The 16,510-nt window shown below is 40.5% G+C and overlaps 2 protein-coding genes across 2 annotated transcripts; one reads left to right on the top strand and one right to left on the bottom strand.

Moving 5' to 3' along the window:
• The first annotated feature begins 570 nt into the window (after positions 1-570).
• On the top strand, positions 571-6,271 carry LOC140921655 (neuronal acetylcholine receptor subunit alpha-7-like). The gene is made up of 6 exons (XM_073371661.1): positions 571-798; positions 2,217-2,365; positions 3,047-3,091; positions 3,901-4,010; positions 4,113-4,348; positions 5,523-6,271. The coding sequence occupies exons 1-6, from the start codon at positions 744-746 to the stop codon at positions 6,236-6,238; spliced, it is 1,311 nt and encodes a 436-aa protein (XP_073227762.1). The 5' UTR covers positions 571-743; the 3' UTR covers positions 6,239-6,271.
• A 2,695-nt stretch (positions 6,272-8,966) lies between these two features.
• LOC140921356 (neuronal acetylcholine receptor subunit alpha-7-like) lies at positions 8,967-15,811 on the bottom strand. Its single transcript, XM_073371357.1, has 6 exons — positions 15,667-15,811; positions 13,310-13,455; positions 12,477-12,521; positions 12,006-12,115; positions 11,105-11,343; positions 8,967-10,280 (listed from the first exon to the last, which is right to left on the bottom strand). The coding sequence occupies exons 1-6, from the start codon at positions 15,722-15,724 to the stop codon at positions 9,583-9,585; spliced, it is 1,296 nt and encodes a 431-aa protein (XP_073227458.1). The 5' UTR covers positions 15,725-15,811; the 3' UTR covers positions 8,967-9,582.
• Between the last annotated feature and the right edge of the window lie 699 nt (positions 15,812-16,510).

Raw genomic sequence — 16,510 nt, 5'->3', positions numbered from 1 at the left:
TAACATATTTTTAAGCGCTGGGAGTGAAAAAACGTCATTAAATATCAAGGGTTGGGTATTTAAAAGAACCAGTTGTGTTATATTGACTCTAGTCACGTAAAACATTGTGGTTAGCCACACTAAAAATGTGACTTAATGCACATTTCTGTTAAACAATAAGTTTTGATATGATCAGCCAATATAATTAATAAGCTCAAATTCTAGATCATTTTTGAAAATTATACGTGTCCTCCACCCGACCCCAGTTAGCCACCTTTCCGCTTGCCTACTTAGGGCTTACTTCGGTTGCCTAGCAACTCAGAATAGTTAAACACCACGGAAAATACAGAACAGTGTATTATGAGATTATTTCACGCAAAGTTATTTCAACGGACAATCTTGTCAAACTGCAAAACTTTTCGCCACAACTCCTTACCTTTTATCTGCTTTATAATATATATATATATAGAACTGTTATACATTTGTAATTTCCCACGAAAATATAGGTCCGAGATTTGCCCTTGACGTCACCGAGCGGTAACTCTGAATAAATGTGCGCAAAAGCGTGACTCAAATGGTAAGTAGGTTACAGATATTCGACAGAGCATAAAGATTTGAATAACGCGCATATTTTAGTCATACTGATTCACACTCTTGTAGCATGAGAGATCGGATGCTCGAACAAACATCGCTTCAATTCTTCTACTGTTTAAACGCAGATTAGAGCCATAGTTGAGAAAAAAAGGACTGTTACAAGTTCCGCAATGAACCAGATTACAATCTCTCTAACGCTTCTCCAGATTTTCTCTCTATTTGACGGTAGGTAGAATTACATAGACTCATTTGTGACTTATATCTATGCTAATACCGTGATATATGTTTAAGTCAATTGGGTGACTAATTTGGCAATTGAAAATGGCATTTAGCCTAAAAAAAAAAAGAAGTAATTTATCCCTGTCTGCTAGCTATTTTTCTTGTACAAAGTCGCAGACGTCGACGACGCGATTTTAAAAACCAGATACTTGAGCAAATAATCACAACTCTGGTGTGGCTCTCGTTGAGTAACCCTGTTTGTTTACGGAAACTTGCACTGCGTAGTTTTATCTTGCTAACTGTAAAAAACATATTTATATACTTGATTTTTTTAAAAATTGAATTTGGGGGTTAATTCATTTATCGCTCCCAGCTTTTCATCAAAAATGACAAATGAACAAATCCTCATCACCGTTGAGTGGTTGATATTTATCCAGTGATCAAACTCATTGCGAAATGTTTTTTTCCCGCACCCTCTGTCACACAGCAAGTGACGTTTTTAAATACTTCTCTATAACATAGAGGACATACGGCAGTCTTCTCTTTGAGGCTTTCCTTTCTGAAACGCCAGTAGTCAAATAATGTACATAGTATGTTTTGAGCCTTAGAAGCGTTTTCATGTTCATTTGGCAGCCGTACAAAATATTTAAGCATCGCGTCATACTGATCACACAACGCTGAGGTGATATTATTCCCCCAAAAAACCTCGCGTGTTTACCGCGCTGGCAGAAGTTCGCGCCAATAATGTGGGGGTAATTTGACGCGTTTAAAATACAAACCAGTACATTAATATTTATTTCGGAGAGTAACTTATTGACATTTAGTCTTCTTTATCCCTTTCAAATTCTCTGCGTTCTGTTCCTTCCTATTTCTGCCTTCTTTCTACTGTAGCTACTTTGTCTTTTCCCAGAGTCTGTTTCTCTAGCCTGTTTAGCAAGCTCTTCCTCCCCTCCCTTCCCCTTTTTCCTCTCGGGTACCAACCTTCTGGTCGAACTTGCATGGAAACGCTTGCTACGTAGGCTACCTTTCCTCCTCTTCCTGCATAGCTGGCGGAGTTTTTGTGACGAAGCCGTTATTTTCGCAAAGCGTCTCTTCACCATTCTCCAGACGTCAATCGAAGCTCCTCTTTTATTCCAAAACGTTCCGCGCGCGAACGATCCCACCATCTACGCAGGCTACTCTTGCTGGATCCCTCTCTCTCTTCCTCTCCAACTCATCCCTCATTCCTCCGGCCTCTTTTTGCCCTCTCCTTTTCTTTCGCTTCGCTTTCGCCTCCCAAGTATTACTTTTTCTACGCATTCAACTCACTCCAACTCGAATTCAAAACAAATCCCCTTTGGGATGTCCAGTCTGAACACACAGTTGTTTCTTATCTCTTTTAATTTTTCCCACAGTAGCACTAAAAAGAGTTCTTTTCTTGTTAGGATCTCTGTGTTCAACAAATTCTTCATGGGAACACCACATTCGAGCAGACCTACTGAATAACTATGACAGAAAAGTTCGCCCAGTCCACGAGGGGAGGAGGGAAGTGACAGTGCAATTTTCTTTACGAGTGGGTAGACTCGTCAAAGTGGTACGTCAAATAATTATAATCTTTGGTACACCTTTTTAACTTGTAAATACAACCTTTTTGATAATTTGTAATTACTGCGTTTACTTCAGAATTAAAAAGTTGTTTGATTGGTCAAAGCGAGGTGCGTGAAGCGAGGCGGGATCTGGTACAATAAGAAGCTGACGGGAGGGTCAAGGGACAATAGGCAACAAAAACAACAACTTTATTGACTTGATCTTCGACATGAAGATTTCAGCACCAAAACAATCAATATAATCACAAATGAAACAAAGTAAAATAAAAGTTAAGTAAGAAGGAACAACAACTTCCCGCAGGGTAGGCCTTTTCTCAAAAGCAGGCCCGCTGATAAACGAACCAGGATAGCAGCTATTATTATTTACATTCAAGACAGGGGTTTCAGCAGTTAAGCAGAGAACGTGACAAAACTATCAGTTACCAAAACAAAATGGGCAAGTTTAGCTAGGACGCGCACTTTCATTTCCGTCCTGAAGAGGTATTGGGACTTTCCGTCGAGAAACGGGCCCCAAGGACGAGTCTGTGCATATGCAAGTTTCGGATAACTTGCCATAACAACCAATGCTTTACGGTAAAGTCGACTGAGAGCAAACATATTATACTTGAAGAACCACAAAACCTTATTTTTTTTAATACATTTCTCTTTATATTCCTTTTCTCTAACAGGATAATCAAGAGCAATTAATAGTTGTAGATACTTGGGTTACACAGGTGAGATATTGCAAACTTAATTAGTTCTTTCAGTACCCTGGGTGTCGGAGACTTTCCTAGCGCGGTTTCCGGTTTCTGTCAAGTCATTATAGTGACCCGCGCTTCGCCGCTCGTGGCTTTGGCCTTCGACCAACACCGAAAATTCCCGCCGGGAGCGAGAAAAACCTCTGGTACCTAGGGTATTCTTTCAAGAGCCATACCACACGATATTCTAAGAAGGACACCGTGACATGGGGGGCTAGCACCAGGTATCGATCTTACCGCGGGGAAGGGAGGGAGGCGGGTGGGGGTCACACTGCTCATGTCACATTCGCTGTAATTACGGGATTGTCATGTCGATAGACTATCCATGCTGTGATTTTGTAAAAGACATTGCTTGGGATAAGCAATTGGCTTGGGGGAAGGCTTAGGGAGGCGCGCCTGCAAAGTACAGGAAGCTGCATAGTTAACATGAGTCTAGCCTGATTGCGTTACGAACTCGTAAGAACGTCTGCGTGGGAGGCTAACATGAGTCCTGCAGCGAAAAAGAAGAAATATGTTGTCTACATGAACCGAATTCTGGCCCATAGAAGAACCACCGACAAAACAAAGTGAGCTTTTAAATGATTGTTTCTGCGAACACCCTGGATATAACAATAATTGTAAAGTTTTTAGACTTGAAAAAATGGGTGGGAGAGGGAGCGAACACTGGCACCCCAGGACGCCTTCAGCTATGCTCCTTCCTAGCTACGCGCGCCCCTGAACATGACTTGAAAAACAGCAGGGACCAATCCGCCATATGATACAGTTTTACGTAATTTATTTCTCAGGCGTGGGACAACGAATTTCTCTCGTGGAACATAAACGACTACGGTGGCTTAGATCGCATCCATTTCGCCCCTAACGAAATTTGGGTTCCGGATATAGCTCTATTTAACAAGTGAGTGTTGGTAGCCTTTGTTTTTACGGAAAACGAAAAAAATTGTTATCAGTTTTAACTGGTAGTTTTTGGTTTAACGATTTTCGTTTTATGTATTTCCAGTGGTGATGATGAAATCAACTTGGCGGGGGGTCCATCGAAGTTTGTCACCGACGTCGCGGTGAATAACGAAGGCAGATGCCTTTGGAGCGGACCAGCCACATTCAAAGTCAACTGCCAAATGAATGTTGACAAATGGCCTTTTGATGAGCAGTCCTGCGAAATGGCGTTTGGTTCATACTCGTATGGGCTGAATTTGTTAAGAATCAAGTTGTTCAAGGACACCAGCGCGTTTACAAGTAAGGAGCGATACCTCCCCCCCCCCCCGGGGAGCGATATAACTTCGTTAGGAGTTTAAATGGCAGATTTTGGTATCACTTAGGTTGCTCAGGATAATTTTAGGTCTAAGGGACGAAATTATCCCTTTTGGCTGTGCAGCACCACGTAGTAAGCATCAGAGGGTCAAAAGAGAAAGTAAACTGTAGTCTCCCTCACAGCCGTTTTTGTCACGTCACCCAACTCTCCTCGGAGAAGCGTTACGTGACGAGACAAAAACGGCTGTGAGGGAGACTAAGGTAACTGGGGCACCTGACTCGTCCCCAGTCGTCTCTAAGTTCTCTCTACTCATTAATTATTTACTAGGGAAGCGCTTGGGTTATGCGCGCGTCATCCCCTTTGTTAAAGAGCGCGTTCTAGTCTTCCACGCCGAATACTAATAATGGGAGACGACTGGGGACGAGTCAGACTGGGCCACCGTTCACACGGCGCCGAACAAATTTTCGACCGGTTTAAAATTCGTCCGTTTAGGTGTTCTGTTCACACGAAACCACCTTAACTGACGAAAATTTAGCCGTGTAGCCGGGTCAAAGTTGTGTATAAACACAGGACTGATTTTGAACGATTCCTTATGAATGAAGTGGTCGGTGAAATCTTTCAGCTGCGATCGAAGATTTCGCCCGGTGCCTTGAGAAAGTAGCTTGAACCACACCTCGATTGGTATCCCTTAGGATAAAGAGAGAACAATGGGATTTTCCCCTCTAGCCTTAAACGGGGAATATGGAACGGAAACGTGCTCGGGGTAGTAGCTCTGGGAAGAGGCTGGGAATAGTGAAATTAAAAAAAAAAAAGAGAGAGCGAAACAGGTAATGGATAACTGGCTCACTCATAGGCTAAGAAAGGATTAAGGAGGCTTTTGTTGCCACTTTTTATTTTTCCTCTTTCCTCGTTGCCCACTCCCCATCTTAATAATTGCCATTAACAATTCCAATTTCCTAAAGTGTATCCCTACCTTTTCACAAAGGAGTTCTCCTCTTCCCAGCTCCTCAATGCCCGAGTGGCTATTTATCGAACTCCCCCAGGTGTACATGTCCGGCTGGAACCTTGCTAACAATTTGTGTCGTTAGACAAGAAGACACTGATTTGCTCCAATTTTCTATCTTATGACTAAGCTGTGCCATTATTTCTTCATTTCAGATCGTTTTGTAGAAAGCGGAAATTGGCAGATAGTAAACATTTCATCTAGAATCACCGAAACCGACCACGGAGACTGCTGCAGGTTTAACTTCAGCGAAGCTGAGTTCAAAATTTCAATGAAACGCAAATCGCTTTATTACACGTTCTATATCACCATCCCTTGCGTTATTCTGACCGTTATTGCCCTGACTAGCTTTCTGATCCATGTTGAAAGCGGAGAACGCATTGGATTCGTCACCACTGTTCTTCTCGCCATGACAGTTTTCTTACTCATCATTCCTTCATGGTTACCAGTCACTTCAGAAGCACTTCCGATCCTTGGAGTACTCCTTGAAGGCACCATGATTATAATCACCCTAATCCTGTTTGCCAATATCTTCGTCCAATGGATCTACTTCAGAGAAGGAACGCCTCCAGACTGGGTACAGACGATTTCCCGCTTCTGCGGTAGAAGAAAACACAGAGGAAAGCAGCAGACTCGTGTTGGTAGCGCAGTGGCCCCATCGCATTATGCTTTGAAAACAACTGCTTCCGTTGCAGGCATCGAGATGACCGAGTCAAGCAGAAATTCACCAGTGGAACAGGACAACCAGAGGATGGATGAGTATTTTTACACGTGGCAAAGGGTGTCCACAAAAATGGACCGCTTTTTTTTCATATTATTCATCATTATTTCAGTTATCGTATATGGTGTGTACATAGGAATTTCTTTATAGTTCTCGAAGTAGTGCAATGTCCTTGCCTCGGTTTCAAGTGCGCTATCACCTGTATTTCTTTGCAAAATCGCATTTAACTAAGTTCTCGATAAACTGACAAAGATAGAGTGGAGTAAATTCTTTTTAAGTAAGCGAATTAATTATCTTCGATACAAACCTGACACGTGTTTTGTTCTGTATTTATTAGTTGCTTAAAGTATTGTATAAACTTTAGATGTAACATGAAAATTTGGAGGTAGTTGTATTTGTGTTTTGCGAAAACAAGAGTAGTTTTGTTGTTGTAGATAACTTCGATTTCTGTTGGGAACAGATTTATGCGATCTTCCCTTTAAGCGGAAGTTAACACAGAAGGAAAAAATTCATGTAAAACAACGCAAAGATTGACGTGTACGGTATTCTTTATTTGAAACCACGTGACAAGGCAGCCATGTTAAAGGTCGAAACAACATCTTGCTTGAAAAAAAAACAAAAACAAAAACAAACGAACAAACAAACAGTTTAGTTCCCTGTGGAGGTAACGCTGTTGTCCTTATTAGCAAACATGGCAGCCGCGATGTCAGCTAAAAACCAAAAAATATTCGAATTGCAAACACCCTCACTTGCAAAACGAGGCTTAGTGAAACACCCTTCTTGTAAAATGTTTTTTTACTTAGCCTCGCTTTGAAACAGAGGCTTGGGACATCTAGGAAAAGGCCAATTCATTCGTAAGCACGTAGTTTGTACCGTTCACTTTTGCTTGCTGATATAGACCGTTAATCTTAACGTGGGCTGCTGCTTTTTTTTATTATTTAAAACCAATTTCAATGGTTCTTGTTTATGTCCGACATACATCTCCCCGAGTAACGCAAGTTCCCATCAAAAAGCAGCGTTCTTAATTGGACTGACGGGAGTATAGTTTCTGCAGGCCGGCGTTCTTCTGTGGAAATTTATTTCTCTCGCGGATAGATTGCAATAAGTACAATCGGTTCAAAATTCAAATAATTAACATTTCCATGCCATACGGTAGGCTATTTTATGGGTTTTGAGTGAAAAGGTTATGTAAAAGATCTGATCTCCAGAACGAACCTCAATTGATTAAAGGTCACAGTTTTATGGCAAGTGACCTGACATCGCGGCTTCCATATAAAAATGACGAAAGGCTATGTATTCTCTGTAACTGTAAAACCACCAAAGATGAAAGTCACTTTTTATAATTACTAGATTGTCCAAGCCAATGTTAGTTATGTTTTAAACAGAACCCAGCATCCAGTTTACACGACTGTTATCATAAGAAACTTTATTATGGCATCCGCGAAGAAAATCAAATGACTATTTTATAAACATTCACTTAATTTCGTTTATTCAGTTCATCATGCATCGAATTGAGAGGTAAACTTCTCTTCGCAATAATCACTGTCCACTGTATGAATAAGGTGGACAAAAGAAAGCAATCTGATGATTTACTATTATTCTTATTTTATTTAATTAAAGAATCAAGAATAAGTTATAAATAGCTTTTGTAATACTTTGTTATAGTCTTGCGAATAAAGCTTGTTGTCGTTGTTGTGTATGTTATATATAGCAAATTGTCTCTAAGGTGGACAATGCTTAACCGGGCAGTTTTGTATGCGTTGCAGAGGGAAATCAACTGATTAAAAAGACCTTCTAGTTGTCCTTGTAAGGGGTGGGTCAGTCTTTGGAGGTGTCCGTTGAAAGACAGCTGACAGTCTGTATGTGTTATACATCTTTTAAAGTACTCGAAAGGATAAGCTGAAGTTTTTGGTCAGTGACTTGTTCTTGCCAATTGTATTAAACAAACTTTCTGACCCAATAAGGGAGAAACAGTTGTCCATGGCTGCCACTGCCAGGGTGATATGGTTTTGCGCATGCGTAAGGTACAGGCCAGGCCGTGGGTTACATTAACGTAATTTGTAACAGACAATGCCGGCTTTTTTAATCAAGTACGTTTCAAGTAATGGAGTGAATATATCATAAAGCGCTGTATTCTGCATTTCTCGCCTCTATGTCACGATATACTTACCGTACTTTGAGTGTACTTTACGTCTTAATAGCATAGTTTGTTGGGTTGATAACGTAGGTAAGGTGAGGCCTGTGTGCAAGCCAAGTCTCCCATTAGGTTGGAGCGTACTCCTCTTTCCGTAGCGTGAAGCTACAAATAGCGCTGTGAGTCACTCCGTTCCGCCTCGATAGGATCCTAGTCCATCGCAGGGCTATCTATCTACTCTTAGCAGTATGTCTAAGGAAACAACTCATGAGCAAGAGCAAGGCTTAAACCCAGACCTCAAGATCTGAATGTCGGGGTGTTTACCGCTCGGTCAAAACTCCTCCACATTGATGAGTTTGATTCTTCCAATTTTTCCTGTTGCTGGCTTGTGCGTAGGCTCAATTACCAGCAGTTCAGAAAATGTCCTCGCACTATAGGAACGACCGAACTCGACGGAGCGGGGGAATACGGGCTGTCAATGTATCCAGGAAAAGAAACACGGAGAGTAATGTCGGGGAGACAATTTGGGGCGCCTATTTTGACGAGTCCATTCCTTTTCAGGTTAAATGTATCAACTTCATTTTTTTTTTCATTTTCTTCTCCTCGGAAGCACCTGTTCCTTTCGGTGCTGGAGACCTGAGGAAGATTACCAGACCATTCATACCAGGCTTCCGCTGTTGAAGAGTCCAGATGTGATACAGACATTATCGACGAGAATATAAATAATTCAGCAACAACAAGTGCTTAAAACACCCCACAAATAATTTTATTGGCCAGCATGCTCACAAAATGCAAAAATTGACATTATAATAATCGTGTACTTCAGGAAAGAGCCTATCGGTTCGTTACGTTTTGGGAAGGCATGTGTGACACAACAACTTGGAAAGCCCAAACTACATTTGTAACTCTCGAGTTAGTTCGGCCAAACATGTGCACGCTTTACAAACATTTTCGAAATGTACTCAGATTTAAAGCTTTCTTAGAAAATATCGGCCGTTTTATGAGCTGGACGAAACAAAAACTTGAAACTTGGCTGACCAATTTTTAGGTGGGGCTACATTACCTAGCCTGTTCCAGGCGTTCAGACCGCTCTCCACTATCTGAACGCTCGGGACAGGCTATACATTACCCTATTTGATTTGCAAGCAGTATTCGCTGAGATTTAATTACTGACACTCAGAAAAAGAACTGAGACATTTTAGAATAACAAAACTCATAGTTTCGCTGTCTCATTCCCAGTATTTCATTTAAACAAATGATGTTGCGATGCGTTGCCATAGCTTCCCCTTTAAAGTCCGTCTTTTCGGAACAGCATTTAAAGGCATCACGTGACCAACACGTGAAACAACATGCGAAGAGGCTAAGCTGCGTAGATTACAACATGGGTGATTACAACAATCACCCCGAAAAGAGCGAAAAACACTTGGTCAAGCTTGATTGACACCTGTTGCCATGTTAGATCATCCTCTGTTTTCTCCCAAACCGTCGGCGTGTTGCTTTTTCCGCCAGACCTCTCGTCCAATTCAACTGCGTTCGCAGATGCGCTTGATTTAGCTCTCAAACTTACGTTAGATACATGAATCCGCTGGACGGTTTTCCCCTTCTTAAGACAGCACAATCTGCAGAGGTTCTGTACCCATTTTGGCGGAGTTCCCTCCGTAAAGAACAACTTTAGAACGAAAATATTACAAAACAGCACCAAGGCTATAATGATCATGGTGGCCTGAAGCCCAATTCCAAGGACTGGAACACCATCTGAACTCTCGGGAAGAAAAGACGGAATAAGGAGCAAAAACACAGTCATAGCCAACAGGATGGTGGTGACAAAGCCAATCCTTTCACCACTCTCCACGGGAATAAGGAAGCTTGTTAGGCCGAGGACCATCAGCATCAAACTGGGTATCGTGAGGTAGAAGACGTGGTACAATGGCTTTCTTGTCATTTTAAGTTTGTAGACTACCTCGCTGAATTCAAATGGACAACAGTCCCCGTGATCGGTAGTTTGGATTGAGGTGGTGATCTTGTCTATAGCCCAGTCACCGCTTGTAACAAATCGATCTACAAATCAAACAATAAACGGATTATGTTCTATAGAAACTATATAATTATGGAGTTGATGTGTCAGATATAGGATAAAAAAGAAATTTGATTGACCACTGCGTGTAACGAGATGTAATTTTGAAAGTTCGTTGTTTTTTTAGCATTAGTCCTTCGTCGAGACGATTTCCTTCGACTTGATTTTCTTTGACGAGGACCTCAGCATCTCACTGAATGCTTTTTTTGTGGTGGCTAATTTCCGGCTGTACCCGAGGCCGGAGGTTGGGCCTTTGTCAGGGGCGAATCCAGGAATTTTTGATCCAGGGGATCCAAACATTGGTTCAGAAATGACGGTTGAACTTTTTTTATGGCAAATTACTTCTCACAGAGACGACCTAGTGTTTCTTAATCTGTGAACGCCGCTCGCCGTTGGCGCGGGAAATACTGCTTTGCGAGAAGAGACGAACAGATCAGAGGAAAAATAGTTTTGAATGAAGATCCCTGGAATTTAGTTTAGTGGCAGTAACGCGCGTTTCATTAAAAAAATCAGCCAGTTAAAAAGTGATATACGAATCCTGTCGATGTAAGAATTACATTCTCAAACAAGCGTCAGGTCTGATGGGGGGGGGGGGGAGGGGGTCCGGAATCCCCCGGACCGGACCTCTCCCCTGGATTCGCCACTGCTTGTTGTCGATTAAATCAAAACTCTGTACAGTAATGCGAGATTGGTAGCCAGCCTCGGAGACGTAATCTAACCCGTTGTGGCGTAGGCTATGAGATTGGAAGCTGGTTTTAACAAGTGGACACTCTGTAACCTGCGCACTGGCATGAAGCAAATGACTTACTAGTAAATTGGCCTTTTGAGTCTTGAAACAGTTTAATATTCATCTGACCAATGCCATACGTGAATGAACCAAAACCTAGCTCACAAGTCTGTGTATCAAAAGGCCATTTGTTGATCGCCATTTCACAGCTGGCCTTAAATGTTGCTGGTCCACTCCACACGCAGTGTCCAGTGTTCGCCACAGAAATTTCGGTGACAAACTTTGTCCTTCCTCCAGCTAATGTAACACTGTCATCACCACTAATAAGACACAAACAGAAATGTTCACCATTTATATTATAACACTGCAAATGGGGAGAAGTCGTCACTTTATCTGGACGAAGTGCGTTCTCATTTCTGTACACTCGCTCTAAAGAGCAATTAGAATGCTGTGATCAAACTAATACTTCAAAGGCCCTTGATTTTGATACTGAAGAGCAACGCCACTGTTTACATTAACGTTTTTAATACAAGCTGTTCGGATTCCTTAAAAATTCAAACTTTTTAGTTATATCTCCTAACTATCATACGTCGTTGGTTTCAAACCTGGCCATTTTGCTAATCTGAAACGCTTTCTCCAATTACAGTTCCTTTCAGATCCAAGAAGAGTGAGGGAATTTAACGTAGTAGGCTCGGGGCGCTGTTAGGGAAGTGAGCCCGCGTTCATCCCGCGAACAGACGGCTGGACACGTGGGTTTGCTATTATTGTTTTCCACCAATCAGATCGTTGTCTCTTCTCGGGAAGACCGAGAGAGCGGCGGAAATTGAGCCTAATGACGTAGTCCCATATGTGAATGGCCATTAACCACGGCAACGTACGATCCCTTTGTTTTATTTTTTAAATCCAAGTTCAGCTAAAATCCCTCTCATATAATAATACACTTTTTTTTTATATGTTAAGTTCCATTCCTAAATTTCCTTACTTGTTGAAGAGTGAAATATCTGGTACCCAGATCTCATCAGGGAGAAACTGCACACGGTTAAAACCTCCAAAATTATTCACGTCCCACTGAAGAAATGTATTTGTCCAGGTCTAAGAAATTCACAATATATTTTAATAAACATTGAGTTGCGTGAAAGCGAGTTTTTCGGAAGTCAACCAGCTTGCCGGAAGCTGTTTCCACATGGTTCTAAAAATAACTTTTTGAAATGAAGATATCCCATAGGCGTAACTGGGAGACTACCTATCTGTCCTGTTATGGCTATTGTCATAATTTAGGGATTTGAGTTCAACCAAAAGACAATTTACCTCAGTTTCCCCAACGACTGACAAATGACCCTGACAAAGCAGGCGGCTGAGTTGGAGCACATGGCAGACCCCACAACTAAGTTGATTTAGTGGGAAAGAATCAACATTAAGATGCGTTATCCTTCGTCGAACGCAATAAGCTTACCTGTATCACCCAGGTATCCAAAACAACCAGCTGTTCTTTGTTATCCTATATAAAGCAAACAAAAAAATTACCTACAATTGTTCAAGACTTTCTACTGGCAATGCTTACTATCTTAAAGGTTTTAGCATTTTCATTCATTTTGAGTAGTTGCAGCCCTGCTTCATTATGGCATATGCTATATATCAGTTCCAAGCCGTGGCGGATTTGGAGAAGAGATTTATGACGTCATTATCATACTCCTACGTTCACTACCATAAACATGAAGTCAAAGATCATCGACAACAGATATTTTCTAAAAAATAGATGTAATGATATGCGAACACATACCAAAAGTTTCTATTCAGAGATTTTTAGAAGAAAATTTATTGATGAGAATTTTTTTTGATGAGTCTTTTTAGTACCTGATGGCTAAAGCTAGTATAATTAGCTGTTTTGTTTCTTCTTTTCGCCCTCCTCAATTCAAGTTGAGAGTGAGCCGTTTTTTAAAAGTATCAGCTGGAGTTCAGAATACTCTGTCATCTACTCAAAGCGCCACTAAATAAGAATGCATTCTCTTTCTTATACATGCCTTGTTTTGTAAGACGTTTCGCCAAATGCCACCAAGATTTTTTGAAGTTCAATGTTTACAACTGAATGACTAAATAGGAAGTTTCTTAATATCTAGGTAGTCTTTCATGTTCAATTCAAAATGCCGATTTCGTTCCCAGAGTTCTCTTGCTCCGGAGGACGAGTAAGAGAGAACCCTAGAAACGAGTTTGTTCACGGTGGCGAAACGACGAAAAATCGAAACAGACTGAAATTAATTCAAAGCAAAGGCGTCATTTCTTACTCACCACTTTTACAAGTCTGCTGATTTTCATAGAAAACGACACCTCCACAGATTTATTGCCCAAAACTGGCCGAACTGTTTTGTCATAGTCATCCAGAAGATAGGCACGGATCTTGTGCTCATAGGACTTGTTTGATGCGCCTGAAACACCTGAAAAATCGTCGCACTTTGTAATTACACTTGTCGCACTTTGTGTAAACTTCAAATGGATGGAGGGAGGACAAGTTGACCCAACAAAAAGTATCACCATCGAAAATGGTAATAATAATAATAATAATAATAATAATAATAATAATAATAATAATGATAATAATGATAATAATAATAATGCATAATGATTATAAGGGCGACGATTATTACGAAGTGCGACAGAACATTGTTATCTTACAGTCGACTCTCTCTTAACGGACACCTCTCTAAGACGGACACTTAGTGCCAGTCCCAAAGGTGTCTGTCTTAGAGAGAGTTGACTGTATTTTCGGACATATACTAAATCCAATTTGATTTCATTTGAAACTTTTTAAACCTAGGTTGATAGTAATTGATTAGGAAACGCCGCCCTGTAATTCAATGTACAGAAGACCTATTTCTAATAGAAAGTGCAAGATCATTCTATAATTGGGGGCAGTCATATAAGAAGATCGCTTTCTAGCGGGCCAACAGGTACCAACTCCACGAGGCGGAGTAAAATATAGAGGCCCTGCCAAGGGGGGGGGGGGGGAGGGGGGAGGGGGTGGTGGTCCCATGTATACTTGTCGCTTATTATCGGCTTTGTCGTCACTGTCGCAATTTGGCCGGGGGAGGTTGTCTCTTGTCACGATTTCATTTTACGCGCTGTCGCTACTTTTTCGGCCATGTGGCTTGTCGGAATTTACCCTGGCAGGGCCTCTATATAGGAAGGTGTTCATTATGGGAGCTGGGCCTTTACGAAATTTATCAAAATCCAACTGAACAGTGGGAGCTGCCACCAAAATGAGTAAAACATAGAAATAAGGGCTTACATCATTCAAAGAAGGTACAAATAACATAACATAATGCAACAGAAGGCACTGGATGACAAAAACTTGAAGAAAAAAAAATTGCAATTGCGGTGGATTTTGAAAACTTGTCAGACTACCAGTTTTTCAAAATTCATTTTTTGTTGTTTGTAACGTTTGATATAATGCATTGGGAGAGGTAAACTTTAATGTATTTGCTTGATAGGAAGCTGTGATTTTGTCATTTACAAGTAAATTCCTCACCAACGTCACTTGAGTTCCTTTAGCAAAAAACAACTCTACAAAGCCATATTAACCCAATTAACTAGACAGCCGTACTGTGACACGGCCTTTTTAATCAAACTAAGACAAGGTTCACTGGAATAATCATGCAGTGATTGCATGTTACTGAATAAATCATAACGTACGAAAAAGCCGCCTTTAAAACGTGCGCTCCACCTTATAACATAATCTATTGCGACTTGTACTGCAGCTGGCATCAAATTAATCAAGACTTCATTGACAGCTTACGTGATGTATTTATCAGAATAGAATCTTATCCATAAAGTTATAGATATTAAATACTGCGTAAGAGTTGACGGCTGTCAGTTGAATTAAAAAAAAATTGTTTGTCAGAGAGCAGGATTGTACAATTTTTTGATGATCATCACGATCAGTGAGTCAGCGTTTTGTTTTGCAGCTCACATTGTTTACCAAACAACACAAGGATACCTGGTCAGTGGAGAAAAAATTAAACTTGATCATCGGTCATCCGCTTTTCAATTTACAAGAAAAGATGTCACCGAGTAAATTGAGTTGTTCAATTTTTATCAACGCCTGAGAAAATAATATTTTAGGGGGAAATTTATCATTATGCTCTCTGTGAAATTCACTCTGAAATCAGTCGATCTATGATGATAATTTGAGTGTTCTTTTAATGAAGCATTGTTAATTGACTTCAGTACGTGCCTGACAGTAACAAAGTAATGATTAAAATATAATTTGGCCTTAGCTTGTATTTTAGTTCGTTTTCTTTTAAAGTCCAGCGGACAGGAGTTATATTTTAGTGTTTCACAATTCATGGTATAAGAAAACTACCAGCGATTTTGATTGTTACCTCCAATAAGCTTTGGACCGCCGTTCTACGAGCGACCGTTACTGTTAACAGCTTTTAAGTCAGTCAGGGAGTAACTAGTTATTCTCTTTGGATTTCCGAAACCGTATGGCGCTCGGATGCATCATATATATATAGAACAGTAGGTGAATATAATCAGCTTCACATTTCATTTATGGACTGGAATTGATAAACTGACAAATAAAAGGACTTCGAAAGGACATTCCAGTGAAACTCGGCATAGTATTCAATCGTTGTACAGATACTTACTCCCTGAAAATAGTCCTTGAAGAACGAGAAATAGAACGACGGCTGGGGTCAAATGCATGTCCTGTCATACCATCAAAAATTGACTTTCGATTAGATTTTTTTACAGCTCACAAACTCAGTCCCCTTTAAACACGATGTTTTGAGTCTTTCGATGGAGTGTGCAAATTGATTATTTTTGGACGCTTTTTACTGTTATATAGTGACGTCATAACCTTCATTACAAAATGCTTTGTCTTGTTCAGTGCCTGACGGTTTTGTTTGAGCAGAACTACGACAAAAAGGATGATAAACTACAGACTTAATTTGCTATTGTTCCATTCATTTCCAATGCAAGTCCTTAGGGAACGCACTTATGATATAGAGCTAAGAGAAAGTAATAAGCGAAAAAAAGCAAAAACCTTTCCTGCTGATATGAGTTTTATTACCATGAGAATTAAAATCATTTTCATATCATATCATATTGCTTCACACTTAACCTCGTTTTGCGTTTCAAAACAAGGGCTTAAGGCTGCTATGAAATAGCCTGATAATTCGCCTTCGAGTAGAAAGTGATTGTATCTACATAACAGGCAACCTTTTGAGAGAAGACTGAGAAAATATAATACAAACAGCGTTATACATGTGATGGAAAACCGTCAGAACTTCCGACCCACCTTTGATCTAAAAAACTCTGGAGAAAGAAGCATTTCCCTCATACTTTCATTTATTTTGCTGTGATAATGACAACACTTGCAATTGCCTTTCCCAAACGTTAACTCGAAGATGGAGAGCTATTATTTACACAAAAGCTACAATGGTTTCGCTGTATTGCTAATTTGTTTAATTTAATTATAACAAAAATTAA

The sequence above is a fragment of the Porites lutea genome, chromosome 12 (genome assembly GCF_958299795.1).
Source record: "Porites lutea chromosome 12, jaPorLute2.1, whole genome shotgun sequence".
Classification (NCBI taxonomy): Eukaryota; Metazoa; Cnidaria; class Anthozoa; order Scleractinia; family Poritidae; genus Porites; species Porites lutea.
The sequence above is the reverse complement of the archived record's forward strand: the minus strand, read 5'-3'. Positions and strand labels throughout refer to the sequence as shown.